Source organism: Ictalurus furcatus, chromosome 29 (genome assembly GCF_023375685.1).
Source record: "Ictalurus furcatus strain D&B chromosome 29, Billie_1.0, whole genome shotgun sequence".
Taxonomy (NCBI): Eukaryota; Metazoa; Chordata; class Actinopteri; order Siluriformes; family Ictaluridae; genus Ictalurus; species Ictalurus furcatus.
In genome coordinates, this window is record NC_071283.1 from 4,953,895 (window position 1) to 4,969,678 (window position 15,784).

The 15,784-nt window shown below is 38.8% G+C and overlaps 1 protein-coding gene across 3 annotated transcripts in view; it reads left to right on the top strand.

Moving 5' to 3' along the window:
- Positions 1-973: 973 nt before the first annotated feature.
- Positions 974-15,784, top strand: part of tasp1 (taspase, threonine aspartase, 1) — a 35,621-nt gene continuing 20,810 nt past the window's right edge. For 2 of the 3 annotated variants that reach the window (XM_053619251.1, XM_053619252.1), the window contains exons 1-4: positions 974-1,121; positions 2,826-3,043; positions 6,439-6,506; positions 8,904-8,972. In XM_053619251.1, coding sequence (XP_053475226.1) covers positions 2,899-3,043; positions 6,439-6,506; positions 8,904-8,972 — 282 coding nt within the window. In that variant the 5' untranslated portion in view covers positions 974-1,121; positions 2,826-2,898. Of the gene's footprint in view, positions 1,122-2,825; positions 3,044-4,804; positions 4,901-6,438; positions 6,507-8,903; positions 8,973-15,784 lie in introns of all 3 variants that reach the window. The other variant, XM_053619253.1, reaches the window with a different exon arrangement.

The window sequence follows — 15,784 nt, forward strand, 5'->3', positions numbered from 1 at the left end:
TTTTATTCTGTATTATTAAAAAATTCTTCTGTAAAAATAATCATTAATCAAAGAGATTTATTTATTACATGCATGAAGACAGCCTAGCCACTCTATAGTGTAAACATAAGTTGGACACAACTGGCTTGTATATCTGGCTTGTATAACTGGCTTGTATATGAGACCAGTTACTGTGAAACAACTTGTTGAAATGGAGAGAATAAAGTTTTTATTTTCATTTCTTTCAGAATTGTGGAATTAATTATTATTAATTTAAAAGAAGGCATAAAAGGCAGAACTATCGGTTATCGCTATTGGCTGATATCACTCTGAATAATCGGTTATCTGTATCGGTATATATATATATATATATATATATATATATATATATATATATATACATACATACATACATACATACATACAGGTACATCATGAGATGAGCAAAAATCACATTGAATTGATCTTAAATGGTGCCTCTTTCATCGTATAACCATGGAAAAAAGAGAAAAATAATCCCACAATACAATAAAAGCAGCACTGGCTGGTTGGTCTGTGCAAGATATAAGCCATAAAATACCTCAGATGATTTAGCACTTGCTACGTTATTATTAATATTAGGCTATATATATTTGTAAATATTCTTATTGTCAAGGAAGTGGGTCAAAATAACTTAAACTTCAGGCTTTATCCCCATCGTTCATTCTGAGTCAAAATTTACATTTACATTTAATGGCATTTGGCAGATGCCCTTATCCTTATCTTATTTATACAACTGAGCAATAACTGAGGGTTAAGGGCCTTGCCCAAGGGCCCAGCAGTGGTAGCTTGGCAGTGCTGGGGCTTGAACTCCTGACCTTCTGATCAGTAACCCAGAGCCTGATGGTGGTTTTCTTTTCGTGCTCCCAGACGTCAATACGCAGGCGCAAAACATGACCATATACCACTCCGGTACAGCAGATGGCGGTAAAAGCACTCGTCATCGGTTTGCGAGACGCTAGATAAACTAGCGAAGAAGATCAATCATAGTTAGAAGAAGAAGAAGAAGAAGGGGAAATAAATAATAAATAAATAAACGGGAACAACGTTGCTGGCTAAATTGGTAGTACTAAATAGACAGTACAGCAAAACATACGTTATTGGTATGTATTTATCTTTTATGCACACTGAAAACTACCTGGGGTACTGAGTTAAAATAGATATGGTTTGGTTTTTATTTTTATTTTTTTTGCACGATTAATAAAATTGTATTAACTGCCTGCGACATTAATTGAAATGCAATACTGTGTACTTTTAGGCTGTAAAGCGCCAGGTTTTGCTCAGTGTGATGCTTTACTATGAGACAATCTTCTCTGCAGTGCTTTTACTTCAAGACGTCATTACATTTTAATGTTAATAATCGTCAGTATAAACTTACAACCTGCACGGTCTTACTGGACCCCATGCTCGAAGACTTTTCAATAAATTGTAACCTACTAAATAAAACTTATCTATTAAGGGCATGGGATCCTGTAGAATTGGGACCTGAGATCCACATATACAGGTGCAGCTCAAAAAAATTTAAATATTATAGAAAAGTTTTTTTTTTTTTCCTGTAATTTAATTCAAAAAGTGGAACTTAAATATATTCTAGATTCATTACACGTAAAGTGAAATATTTCAGGACTTTTATTTGTTTTAATCTTGATGATTATGGCTTACAGCTCATGGAAATCAAAAATCCAGTATCTCAAAATATTAGAATAAAGAATTTATAATACAGAAATGTCGACCTGAGAAGAGCTCTAATCAGATAATTAACTCAAAACACCTGCAAAGGTTTCCTGAGGCTTTAATCTCTGTCTGGTTCAGTACACAACCACAAACATGGGGAAGATGAAAGTAAATGCTGCATTTCATTTGGAAATCAAGGTCCCAGAGTCTGGAGGAAGAGTGGAGAGGAACAGAATCCAAGTTGCTTGAAGTCCAGTGTGAAGTTTCCACAGTCAGTGATGATTTGGGTTGCCATGTCATCTGCTGGTGTTGGTCCACTGTGTTTTCTCAAGTCGAGAGTCGATGCAACGTCTACCAGGAGATTTTAGAGCACTTCATGCTTCCATCTGCTGACGAGCTTTATGGAGATGCTGATTTCCTTTTCCAGCAGGACTTGGCACCTGCCCACAGTGCCAAAACTACTAGTAACTGGTTTGCTGTCCATGGTGTTACTGTGCTTGATTGTCCAGCCGACTCGCCTGACCCGAACCCCATAGAGAATCTATGAGAGACACCAGACCCAACAATACAGACGAGCTGAAGGGCGCTATCAAAGCAACCTGGGCTTCCAGAACACCTCAGCAGTGCCACGGACTGATCGCCTCCATGCCACGCCGCATTGATGCAGTAATTTATACAAAAGGATTAAAACCCCGACCGAGTATCGAGTGCATAAATTAACATACTTTTCAGAAGGTCGACATTTCTGTATTATAAATTCTTTATTCTAATATTTTGAGATACTGGATTTTTGATTTCCATGTGCTGTAAGCCGTAATCATCAAGATTAAAACAAATAAAAGGCCTGAAATATTAGACTATGCGTAATGAATCTAGAATATACAAAAGTTCCACTTTTTGAATTAAATTAAATGAACTTTTCCACGATAGTCTAATTTTTTGAGATGCACCTGTATAAGATATTTTTGTCACAGTTCTGTTGTTCATAGCGGTCATGATGCAGCATGTATCAAGCTGTATCATTCTATGTAACAAAAGAATAGTATCTAATGAGTACTGTAAATGAATAAATGTTATTACTCTTCATATTCAACACATTATGAAAACAGTTTTGTCCTGATTTTCTTCTTTAGGGATCACAGGGCCAGTATGTATATGCTGTGAGAGATTGGTAGACCAAGATGCAACTGCTTCTGTGCACGGGTCATGGAGAAAGCGATAAAATCAACAGGGTGCAAAGGGAACGTGTCCCCAATAAATTATTTAAGAACAATACAGAACAGCAAAGAGCAAACTATGCAGATCTCCAGCAAAGAGGGCAAAGCTGTAGGCTTTGTATTGGTCCATGCAGGTATGTGTTTACATTTTCTGAATTTAATTTTGAACATGAAAAAGCAGATTCAGTAGGCATCATGTTTAGGTATGTTTTAAGCATGGGATAATCCATGGCTAGGTGTCGTTTTAATGCATGATGTGGAGGTAAAGAACCGCCGCAGAGTGCATTAAAATCATGTACTGCACACCTAGCCATGAATTATACCACTTATTTCGCGGTCACTTGCCAGCAGTGACAAGTTAAAGCTGTGATTTATTTATGTTTGCAGTGCAAAATTTGACAGAAAGGATAAAAATAACTGGTATTTTCGTTTGTTATTTTAATCACGGTACTTAGAACTAGAATACTGTCTGCTGTAAATCATACACAGAGATAAAGTAATGCGATAAGGTTGCATTTATTTGAATGAATTATAATAAATAGTTATGAGAGAGAGACGTGCGTGTGTGAATTACCTGCGTCTGTGATGCTGTATGCGACTGTAACTGTGTGTTACTATGGTTACAGTTGTTTATAGGCAGCACATTAATTTAATACGGGGATTAAACTGACTGGAACCACCTGTGCATTATATTCATTGAATGCGCACCTTCCAGCCAATCAGAATCAAATGTTCAGACAGACCATGGTGTAAAGGCCTTTGCTATCATTTCATTCTGAACAAAAAAAAGACACACCCCTACCCTATACCACTATACCATTACTGTGTAGGGTCTCCGCTTGCTCTTAAAGCAGCCTCAATTCTTTGTGGCATGGAATCCACAAGATGTTGGAAACATTCCTTTGAGATTCTGGTCTGTGTTGATCGCATCGCACAATTTCTGCAGATTGTTCAGGTGCAATTTTCATGGTGCAAATCTCCCATTCTACCAAAGGTGTTTTATTGGATTCAGGTCCGGTGACTGGGAAGGCCACTGAAGAACATTGAACTCATTGTCCTGTTCATGAAACCAGTTTGAGACGACTTTTCAAGATTCAAGAGTTTATTGTCATATGTACAGGAAACAGTCTGTTACATTCTTACTCTATGAATCCTCCCAGCAACCTCTGACATAATTTAAACAGGACAGCACAAAAGCATAAATTACAAATACTGCAAGAGGGGGAAAAAAAGCAATATACATACATTCACAAGAAAAAGATGGAAAAACATGTAAGAAATTAATGTGCAAAGGCCTGCAGAGGTAGGCTCAGTGGTTAAGACGCTGGATTACTGATCAGAAGGTTGTTAGTTCAAATCCCAGCACTGCCAAGTCGCTCTGGATAAAGGCATCTGCTAAAAACTGTCTCTGGGGGGAGGGGCAGTGGATGAGAGTTATTCATAACTCTGATGGCCTGTGGATTAAAAACTGTTTTTCAGCCTTGTTCTTGCTTCAGCACTCCTGTAGCATCTGCTTGTTGGTCGGAGTGTGAATAGGCTGTGTTATGGGTTGCTATTGTCCCTACTGATGTTGTGGGCCCTCCTGATGACCCTGGTCTTGTAGAGGCGCTCCAATTCAATTAAATTTTATTTGTATAGTGCTTTTAACAATGGACGTTGTCTCAAAGCAGCTTTACAGAAATATATAAACACAGGATACAGATTTTAAGTGTGTGAATTTATCCCTATTGAGCGAGCCGGTGGCGAGGAAAAACTCCCTGAGATGATATGAGGAAGAAATCTTGAGAGGAACCAGACTCAGAAGGGAACCTGTCCTCATCTGGGTAACAATAGATAGTATGAAAGTAAAAGAAAGTTCATTATGGTTTTAACATGAAGTCTGTTTGTTGAACTAGTCCACTGTTCACCAAAGGAGACCCGAGTGCAGAACTGAATGTGGTAATTGCAGTCCCAAGGCCATAGCAGCAACCGTAGTCCCAGCAACCCCAGGGGTAAGGCTGTTCCAGAGATGTTTTTGCTTTGTGAAATGGACATTATCATGCTGGAAGTAGCCATTAGAAAATGGGTGAAGTTTGGCCATGAAGGGATGCTCATGGTCAACAACAATACTCAAATAGGCTGTGGCATTCAAATAATGATTGATTGGTAGTAACAGGATCAAAGTTGCCAAGAAAATACTCCTCACACCATTACACCACCTCCACCAGCCTGGACTGTTGACATAAGGCAGGTTGGATCCATGGTTTTGACCCGACCATCTATGTGCCTCAGCAGAATCTGGTCTATAAAAAGTAGATTAGGAATCAGTTTTCATTTGATTATATTTTTTATTCCACCTGTGTTACTCTATTATTTTAGCAACCATTTTTGTTACTTCCATATAAATTTTTTAAACTTGGATAGCTGGGCTTCCAAATGGGTCGGCGGTAAACTTTTGTAAGTCTGAATCCCGATGATAACCAGGGGTCTGTGAGATCATAATTGGCCTTGCTTTCTGGATGGGAGGGATGACCTTGGTCCCTCCCCTGTTAATTAGAGCAACACTTGCCAATTGTGGGCATTGTGTGAGCTCATACACAAGAGGCCATTTCGTGCTATCCTTTAGGTGCATTCACCTGATCTGTAATGTTGCACGAGCAGCCGTTTTAATACCCGTTTTCTGAATAAGCAATTTATAATTGTTGCACAGAGAGAGGCAGTGAGGTGAGAAGTGCCCATGAATAAATCAACAAAAGTTTAAAAAAAAAAAAAACATTCGAACAAAAAATTAAACATGTGGAAGCAAGAAAAACGAGCCACAATTGATACACGAGTCAGAAGTTAAAAAAAAAACAACAACAAAAAAGCTTACGGAAAAGATATTATATGACAGAAGTCATAAAAATATAAACAATAATGATAGTGTAATTTACCACAAAAAAAACCCTATATGGCCAAAAGTTTGTGGACACCTGACCATCACACCCATATGTGTTTTTTGAATATCCCATTCCAGATTTAGTCCCCCTTTGCTGTTATAAAAATCATACATTTTCTTGGAAGGCTTTCTGCTAGATTTTTGAGCGTGGCTGTGGGGATTTGCCCATTCAGCTATAAGAGCATTAGTGAGGTCAGTTACTGATGGTGGGTGAGAATTTATCCCAAAGGTGTTCTCTGGGGTTGAGGTCAGGGCTCTGTGCAGGATACTCAGGTTTTTCCAAACAAACCATATCTTTATGGGGCTGATTTTGTGCAGAGGGGCGCTGTCATGCTGGTACAGGTTTGGGCTAGGCCCCTTAGGTCCAGTCTAGTTTTTAAACTGTAATCCCACAGCATACAAATTCATCCTATATAATTGTGTGCTTCCAACTTTGTGGCAACAGTTTGGGGGAGTCCAACATGTTTGGCCATTTAGTGTATGTTTCAAGAAATCAGTTACTCAGAACTACTTCTAAAAATGTAACTTTTAATATCTTAAAACTGTCAACAGTGTTGTTTTTTAGGTAATATTGAAATATGAATGCTTTTTCTTTCTTTTTTTTTTATGCAGGGGCAGGGTATCATTCCGAATCCAAAGCCAAGGAGTATAAACATGTGTGCAAAAGAGCCTGTCAGAAGGTTAGTACGTTTCATGTCTTATTACCAGAGTTTTAATCCATCATCATAAATGTCTTGCAGACTCGTTTTTCTTTTTTTTATTTATTTATGTGCAATGAATATTAAAAGTCTACACACCCCGGTTACAAAAATCGCAAGTTTTAGTGATGTAAAAGATAAATCATGTCAGATATTTTGCCACCTTTAATGTGATAGCAACCAACAAAATTCAAGTGAAAAACAAATAGAAATGTTTTATGACAGAAAAAAACATGAAATTAACTTACACACGTGTGCTTAACTAACACCTTGTTAAAGCACCTTTTTCTTGTAATACAGCACTTTTTGTGTAAGAGTCTACCAACTTGGAAGATCTTGATTTGGAAAAATGTTCCAGATCTGTCAAATTGCAATGGGACCTCACAAAATGATGTGAATGCGCAAGTGAACTTGAACTTTCTTTGTAAGTTTCAGTCTGTTTAGGCACATAGTTTAAAAAAAAAAAAAAAAATACACTCTACACTTGAAATGGAGAACCATGGGAAGCAAGCAGGTGGCTTCATGTTCACTCACGATCATCTGCTGGCACTCCAAACATCTGCTCCACGCTCTGGAATGCTGTTCAGTATTTTTGAAGAACTGCTGAGACCATACAGAAGATGCAGAGCTGGATCCAAAACAAAGGCAAAGAGGAGATAGTACATCTCTTTCATTCCCGCTTTCATTGCCTCTATGATCATCTGAAATGTTACAGTGCCCTCCACTAACATTGGCACCCTTGGTAAATATGAGCAAAGATGGCTTCCATCTTTGGCTTTCAGACAGTGAGGGTGGACGTAGATGCTACATTGAATGGTAAGAAGAAAGGTGGAGGGGTTGCACATGCTGTAAGCCGGGATATGTTAATGCGAAGGAGCTTCACTGTTGCCCAAACATTGAACTGTTGGCTGTTGGTTTAAGTGCATATTATCTGCTAAGGGAATTCACAGTCGCCATTGTGGTGATTGCAGCTGATGCAGAAGCGGCATGTGACATACACTCGGCTATCACGAGACTCAAAGGTCGACGTCTTCCCCTTCCTCGTCACCCTGTATCATAGACTTTCATTATAGAGTTCTGATGACTCTCTGGTGGTCGGGTGCATCAGGGATGGACAGGAAGAGGAGTACAGGGACCTGGACAACAATTTCATGTTGAGTTGCAGGAAGAACCAACTATTCTTCAATGTGGCCAAGACCAAGGAGATGGTGGTGGACTACAGGAGGAAGCGGACCACAACCAGCCCCGTTGCCATTATGGGTCAGGATGTTGAGCTGGTTGACACCTACCGATACCTTGGTGCCCATGTCAACAACAAGCTGGACTGGAACGCCAACTCACAGGCTGTGTACAGGAAAGGGATGAGCAGACTCTAGTTTTTAAGGCAGCTAAGGTTTTTCAATGTTTCCATCAAGATGTTAGAGACCTTCTTCCAGTCTGTGGTAGCGGTACTTCTTTGCAGCAGTATCCTGTGGAGGCAGCATCAGAGCTGGAGATGCAAAAAAAAATAAAATAAAACTCAACAAACTGATCAAGAAGGCTGGTCTGGTCTGGTTGGTTTTGTGGTGGTGGAAAAAGGACACACAATAAACTCAGATATTCTGAACAATGAACAGCATCCCCTCCATGAGCTACTGGTCAGTGGAGCTCATTTAGTAGAAGACCCATTCAGCTCCTCTGTAGAATGGGGCAGTACCAACAGTGATCACACTGTACAACAGCTCATCACTGTGCTGGGACACTATTTTGCACTGAGCCAGTTTTAAGGCAAGCTCATTAGACAATAGTTGAACTATACTACCATACACTATTCATATCCAATATGCACTGCCACTTTACTTTTATTCATTTTTCTTTCCTTTTCTCATTTTCACTCTATACAATACTGTGTATCCCTATTCATTTTATAGCTGTTTACAATGTTTACATTGTTGACAATTTTTTCACTGCACTGCCACTTCATTCCTCTCAATTCAGCTGCTTATATCTACAATGTTTACACTGCACTGCACTCCCACATCACGCTCTTACACTGTATTCTTTTATTTATATATATATATATATATATATATATATATATATAATAATGTGTGTGTGTGAATTTTCCTTTGGCTTGAATAAAGTGATCCAGCTCTCTGTCTGTCTCTCTGTCTGTTTGCCTGTCTGTGTGTTATGCACATTTTTAAGTAGATAAAAAGGCTATACTCAGCTGATGTCCAATAATAAGAATAATGGAAAAGGTTATAGACAGGTTCCCCTGTTTTGTCCTACAAGTGTTTATTTTTAATGTATAATATATAAATTCAGATTACTTCTATGACCTTTTTGGCCCTAATATGGCCTTCTATGATCTTATATATACTTTTTTTTTTTTGGCAGGCCATGGAGAGGTTGAGAGATGGTGCCATGGCAGTGGAGGCAGTGACTGCAGCTCTTATAGAGCTAGAGGTGATGGCTCAGTGAATTTTTGTCTTTCATCTAATCCTGTTTTTATTTAGTAACATTGGTCCTTATTAATCAAAGTTGTGAAAAAAGAGCACTGATGCATTGCGTGCATGAAATGATATTTGAACAGATCTGCACTTTTGAATGAAATAAAAATGAGCAGTTATTCGAGCACAAATGATGAATCAGCCTCCTGCCCACTAGTCCCTTCATGTCATATGCCTGTGGCACAACCCAGCTTACCCTATACATTTAATTCATATGAAACATGCTGTCATTTATGGTGGTGTTTTGCAATAGTGAATGAGAGGAAAGCTTTGAGTCAGCTAACCAGATGTGAGAAAAGAAAGAGGCGCCTGTTTTATGTAAAGCTGCTTGAACCCATAATCAACTAGGAGGCTGAACTATTTTTCAACATCAACTGTTGGTAAATACACTCTATTTATAGCTGGGGTTTTATTCATTTTAGATTTAACTTAAGTATTATGCTTTATATTAAAGCTATATTTATAAATATATGTGCGCCAAGTTTTCATTCCGAATAAATAAGCAAAAAATTATTTCATATAAACAAAATACTAACAAAAGCACCCAGACTCAGTGAGCCGCTCATGCACAGGCACACAATTGTTGCCTAAAGAGTCAGAACAAAAGCAAAGCCATAACTTTAGGCAAAGGGATTCAAGAGTGATGTATTCTTTCACTCATGATGTGTATGTTTTGGCCATGGACACTGGTGGAATTCTTTGACTGTAAGAGGAACGGTCTACATGAACAAATGGGCCGCAGGGTGGCATTGCATATGCAGTCGCTGCTACTGCTGTGACCTGTGGTGTTGTCTGTTGCTACTTTGACCTTTAAAAAAAACATCTAAGGTATTTATGGCATTTTAGGCATGCGGGAGAACGGTTTTCGATATCAATAATGCATCTGATAAATTTTGTGCAGACAGGTCTTATGATGATATGATCCAAATTTGATGATTTTTGAGTGTACTTTGTAGGAGGGGGAGCGAAAAGACTGATTAATCATTTTCTACATTTTGTTGTAACTATTGACCTCTAGGTGGCACTGTCATGAAATTTGTTGCGTAGCCTCAGGTCATAGTCCTGAAGACACTATGATGATTACACATGATCATGATGATGTGTAAAGTTGTATGAGACACAGCGTCTGTTCCTGATTGGCGACTTCATCGCCAGATTTGTTGGCTTGTTACAAGCGAACGGTTTTGAAAATGAAAATTCTATCAATTTCCATTTTGTTTAAAAATAAATAAATAAAAATCTAAGATGCCCAAAAATCTAATTAGGCAGAAACTGATGTCATAGGATGATCCAAGGAATCTATGGACACCTAGATTCCATTGGCATTTCAATTTTTTTCAAAAGTTATGGGGATAAATGTACTTTGAAATTTGGCCAAACGTTAACCTGTTGGTGGCCTTAGAGCTTTGGGAGCTTGGGGCCCAGATTTGGTGTATTTGTAGCTAAATGTGTCCTGAAGCTGTGTGCCTTTTTACCACATGGTTCTATGGGCTGCCATAGACACCCTGCCACAAAAAAAAAAAATAATAAGCAGAATCCGCAGAAAAACAATAGGTGCCTTGCACCATTGGTGCTCGGCCCTTGTCACGTATTGTGACGTAACGGAGATATGACGGATGCAAGTGCAGTATGAACAGTTTTATTTAAGAGAGTCAAGGGAAGGAAAATCCAAATCGTAATCCGTAAACGTAATCCAAAACATGCAAAGGTCAGACGATCGGCAAACAGGCATAAACTGGGCAAGGCAGGGATCAAAGTCGCGGTCACAGGATACAGGGTCGATATACCAAACATGACACATAAACAACAGTGAGGGACTGGTAGCGGAGAAACCAGCGTGGACTAAATCTAATGTTTAACCTAACTAACTTTAACAAGGAACCTAACATGGACATAAACTAGGACTATGATTAACTATGGTAACGAATCGGGTCTAAACTAAACTTCTCTATTCTACTCTATCTAATATTCCGCGCTGTGTGCTGGGAGGCGCGCGGTATATATACAAACATAATCAGCGTCGTAATAGCTGACGGCTGAGGGCAATTCAGACACATGTGAAACAATAGCCAATGACAGAACAGGGAGGAGACATAACAAAACATAACAAATGCACGTGTCCAAATGTCACGAATGTCAACAACGACAAGCAGGTGCTCGCGCACCTTGCACGGCAGCATGCATTCACATGCTCTGCAGCATGCTGCTTAAAGGGGAAGTCGTGACAGCCCTTAATAAGAATATTAATGAAACACTGAAAAGCAGACTACCATAACTGTTTCTGCCTAAAACTCTGAATCCACAGCAGCTATATTTTGCTAAAGAACTAACGAGCTGATCCACATCAAATATTATGGCAAAATGAATGTACATAAATTCCACTGTCATTTTTGCTATTTATCAATTTCATTTTTTTTTAGTGCAATTCTATGGTGCTTATGTGCATGAGTGAAATAATAAATAGACATGAAGTATAAAACCATGGACATACTTTGGTCAGTGTGGATTGAAATGGTTTTTAAAATGGAATTGAATGAACTTTGTACAGTGGTGCTTGAAAGTTTGTGAACCCTTTAGAATTTTCTATCTGCATAAATTTGACCTGCAACATCATCAGATTTTCACACAAGTCCTAAAAGTACATGAAGAGAACCCAATTAAACAAATGAGACAGAGATATTATACTTGGTCATTTATTTATTGCTTCAAGATGAACACCATCATCCCTGTGCCAAAAAAAACATCCGTGTCCTGCCTGAATGACTACCAGCCTCTTGCACTCTTGCAGTCTTCCGACCACACTGGACCCATTTCAGTATGCATATAGAGGACACCATATCTGCTACCATCCATCTGTCTCTGACACATCTAGACAAAATGGACAATTACATAAGGATGCTGTTCATTGACATCAGTTCAGCATTCAACACAATCATCCAACTGATAACAAAGCAGAGCCTGCTGGGTTTAAACACCTCCCTCTGCAAATGGATCCTGGACTTTATGACTGGGAGACCCCAGTCCGTCAGGGTCAGCAACTCCACCTCCACCACCACACTGAACACCGGCACCCCCCAGGGCTGTGTTCTCAGTCCACTGCTGTTTACCCTGCTGACTCATGACTGTGTTGCAAAGTTCAATTCTAATCACATCATCAAGTTTGCTGATGACACTACAGTTGTGGGCCTCATCAGCAACATGATGAGTCAGCATACAGGGAGGAGGTGAACCAGCTTGCAGAATGGTGTAGAGACAACAATCTATTTCTTAATGTTGATAAGACTAAAGAGATGACTGTCAACTTCAGGAGAACCCAATCCACTCTCCATTGCACATCAACAGAACAACTGTGGAGAGAGTCAAAAGCGCCAAGTTTCTTGGGGTGCACATGACTGAGGACTTCTCATGGCCTCTCAACCCCAACTGCCTAGTCAAGAAGTCCCAAGAAGTCCACTACCTGCGGAGACTGAAGAGAACCAATCCCAAACCCCTTATACTCACCTCCTTCTACAGAGGGATGATAGAGAGCATCCTGAGAAGTTGTCTCGCTGTGTGTTATGGGAACTGCACAGCCTCTGACCGCAAGACCCTACAGCGAATTGTGAGGACAGCTAAAAAAGATCATCATTGCTATCAGTTTTGCTGCTATACTTGTGCTGCTACATGACACAATAGTTTGCAGTTTACAGTCCATGTTCTGTCTATCTATTGTCCTGTGTATTTATTGTTTTTTTCTGTGTATTTATTGTTTTGCACTTGTCTCACGTGGCTGTGTATTGCACTTTATGTAGTCTTGTGTACTGTTCAGTGTTGCACCATGGTTCTGTAGAAATGTCATTTTGTTACAATGTATACACGCTATATAGAGGAATGACGATAAAAATCGACTTGACTTGAAAATGATCCAATATTACGTCTGTGAGTGGCAAAATTATGTGAACCTCTAGGATTAACAATTAATTTTGTTTTCAATCAATGGGATGACGATCAGGTGCAAGTGGGCACCCTGTTTTATTTAAAGAACAGGGATCCATCAAAGTCTGACCTTCACAACACATTTGTGGACATGTATCATGGCATGAACAAATGAGATTTCTGAGGACCTCAAAAAAAGAATTGTTGATGCTCATCGGGCTGGAAAAGGTTACAAAACCATTTCTAAAGAGTTTGGACTCCACCAATCTACAGTCAGACAAATTGTGTACAAATGGAGGCAATTCAAGACCATTTATACCCTCCCCAGAAGTGAGGACCAACAAAGTACTCTCCAAGAGCAAGACATGGAATAGTCTGTGAGATCATAAAGGAACCCAGGGTAACTTTTAAGCAACTAACGGCCTTTCTCACATTGGCCTCTCTCTCAGTGTTCATGAGTCCACTATCAGGAGAACATTGAAGGACAATGGTATGCATGGCAGGGTTGCAAGGAGAGAGCCACTGCTCTCCAAAAAGAACATTGCTGACTGTGTGCAGTTTGCTGAAGGTCACATTGACAAGCCAGAATGCTATTGGAAAAATATTTTGTGGACAGATGAGACCAAAATAGAACTTTTTGATTTAAATGAGAAGCGTTTTGTCTCAAACTTTTGTCTCATTTATAATTGGGTTCTATTTATTTGTTTGAAAACTTGTTTGAAAAGCTGATGATGACTTGGATCATATTTAAGCAGTAATACAGAAAATTCTAGGGTTCACAAACTTTCAAGCACCACTGTATGTGCTGTGTCTGGTGTAAATTGGCCTTTAGTCTTAAACTATCACTGTAACTTAGAACATGCTACTTAGCTTTGCTTATTTACATTCATGGCATCTGGCTGACACCCTTATCCAGAGCGACTTACATTTAACTCATCTCTACATCTGAGCACTTGAGGGTTGCAGGCCTTGCTCCAGAGCTCAGCAGTGACAGCCTAGTGGGCGCTGGGATTTGAACTCTCAACCTTTCGATCAGTAGTCCAACATCTTAACCACTGAGCTAGAACACTGGCTTGTTCTTTGTGTTGCAGTCGAAAAGAGCGGATATTATACATCAACATATTAGATAAGTGCTGTTGTTTTTATTCATTTCGCAATGCCTGTATGTATTTTGTTCTTGTCTAGGTACTGTGTGTTGCAACATTGGGTGCTGCTATTTGCTGCTAGCAGTGAACTTCTTGTGTAAAGTTTTATGTTTAATGTTTTATCAGGTTGTGTGTAGGTTTCTTGATATTTTTGCACAGCATAGTTTGCAGTCTGTTTTGCCTCGGCTGCCGTCGTTAATAGTGAAATACAATATATGACCAAAAGTATGTGAACACCTGACCAATGCGGTATCAGATGTAGGTATTGGGTACCTTATTTATTTATTCTTCTTTTTTTTAATGGAGCACAGAATCGGACACCGTAGTGGTATTAATGCCTCACAATTTTAAGAACCTAAAGTCTAATTGAATATCAGTATAATCAATAAGTATAGAACGAATAATAAGTAAAAGTAGCAAATATCATTCACTGATAATCAGAATTTTACATGTGGGAACCTTGCACTAAAATGTTGGCAATAGGGTATAGTTTCACTGTTTAATTCATGTATTCTGACTCACATTTATGGATATGGATTTTTATCAGCTCGTAAGTCCTTCAGTTGAGTAATAGAGCTCCGACCTTGACGCTGGCTATTGGACAAACAAACCACCCACCAGGGCTATTTAAAGACAGACACTTGTAGCAACTCTAAAACACACCAGATGCAATTGTATTCATTTTAATGGTATGTTTTTCAATGTTTAATTAAATTCTTTCAGCATTTTATTACATGAGCTAAAGGTCTTATTTGTATGTTCAGGATGGAACTTAGCTTGACGACATTTTTCAGCAAAGCTTTTTAAATGTGACCAATTACAGGTGAGGTTGGAAAATGGTCCAGTTTTCTAGCTGCCTTGCTTTACACAGCACATTTACGTAACATTTGCAGCATCCTCAAAGAAAAACACCTCTAACTCAGTTTCACTGAAACTTGCATAATTTCACTGCAAAAACTAAAAACGCCTGCATAAATTAGGGCATGAGTCATGTAAATTAAATTTAATCTGAGGGCAAATTGAAGTGTACATATGCCATATACCATATAAATGCGCAGTGGTATAAGAAAACCTGTCTGACTTGGCAAATAGCCAAAAACATCCACAAAATGTGTTTTTACCCAGATTGGATTTTTCTGTCTATAACAATTTGACAACTCTCATTTAAAATAACAAATGAGTTTCAGAAAAACCTCCTTGCTTAGGCTTTCAGATTTCATTAGGTAAATAAGGAGACAGTTTCACAAATACCATGGTAAAAACATTTGGTGTGCCTAAAGATGTAATGAATGAAATGTAAAGATGATAGTTAAAGGGTTAATTCACCCAAACATGAATATTCTGACATCAATAACTCACCTTCATTTCGTTCAAAACCCATAAGACTTTCATAAAGGCAGTGTAAAAGTAATCCATGTGACTCCAGTGATTTAATCCCAATTTTCATGAAGCAATATGAATGATTTGTATATGCAAAAAGACTTGATTGAAGTCTTTATTCACAAAATATCTTCACTCCTGCATAGATTTCAGACGTGCGTTCGTGAGAGAACCACGACGTATGCGTGATGTGTTGACACGAGAAGGAACAAAAAAAATGTTTGCGACAGTGGACAGAAAAATGCAAGTCCTCTTCTATGTCAAAATCTGAAGATTTGTTCTTTGTGACTCAGTACACCGTCCTTCTTCCTCTGCTGTAAACAGTGCA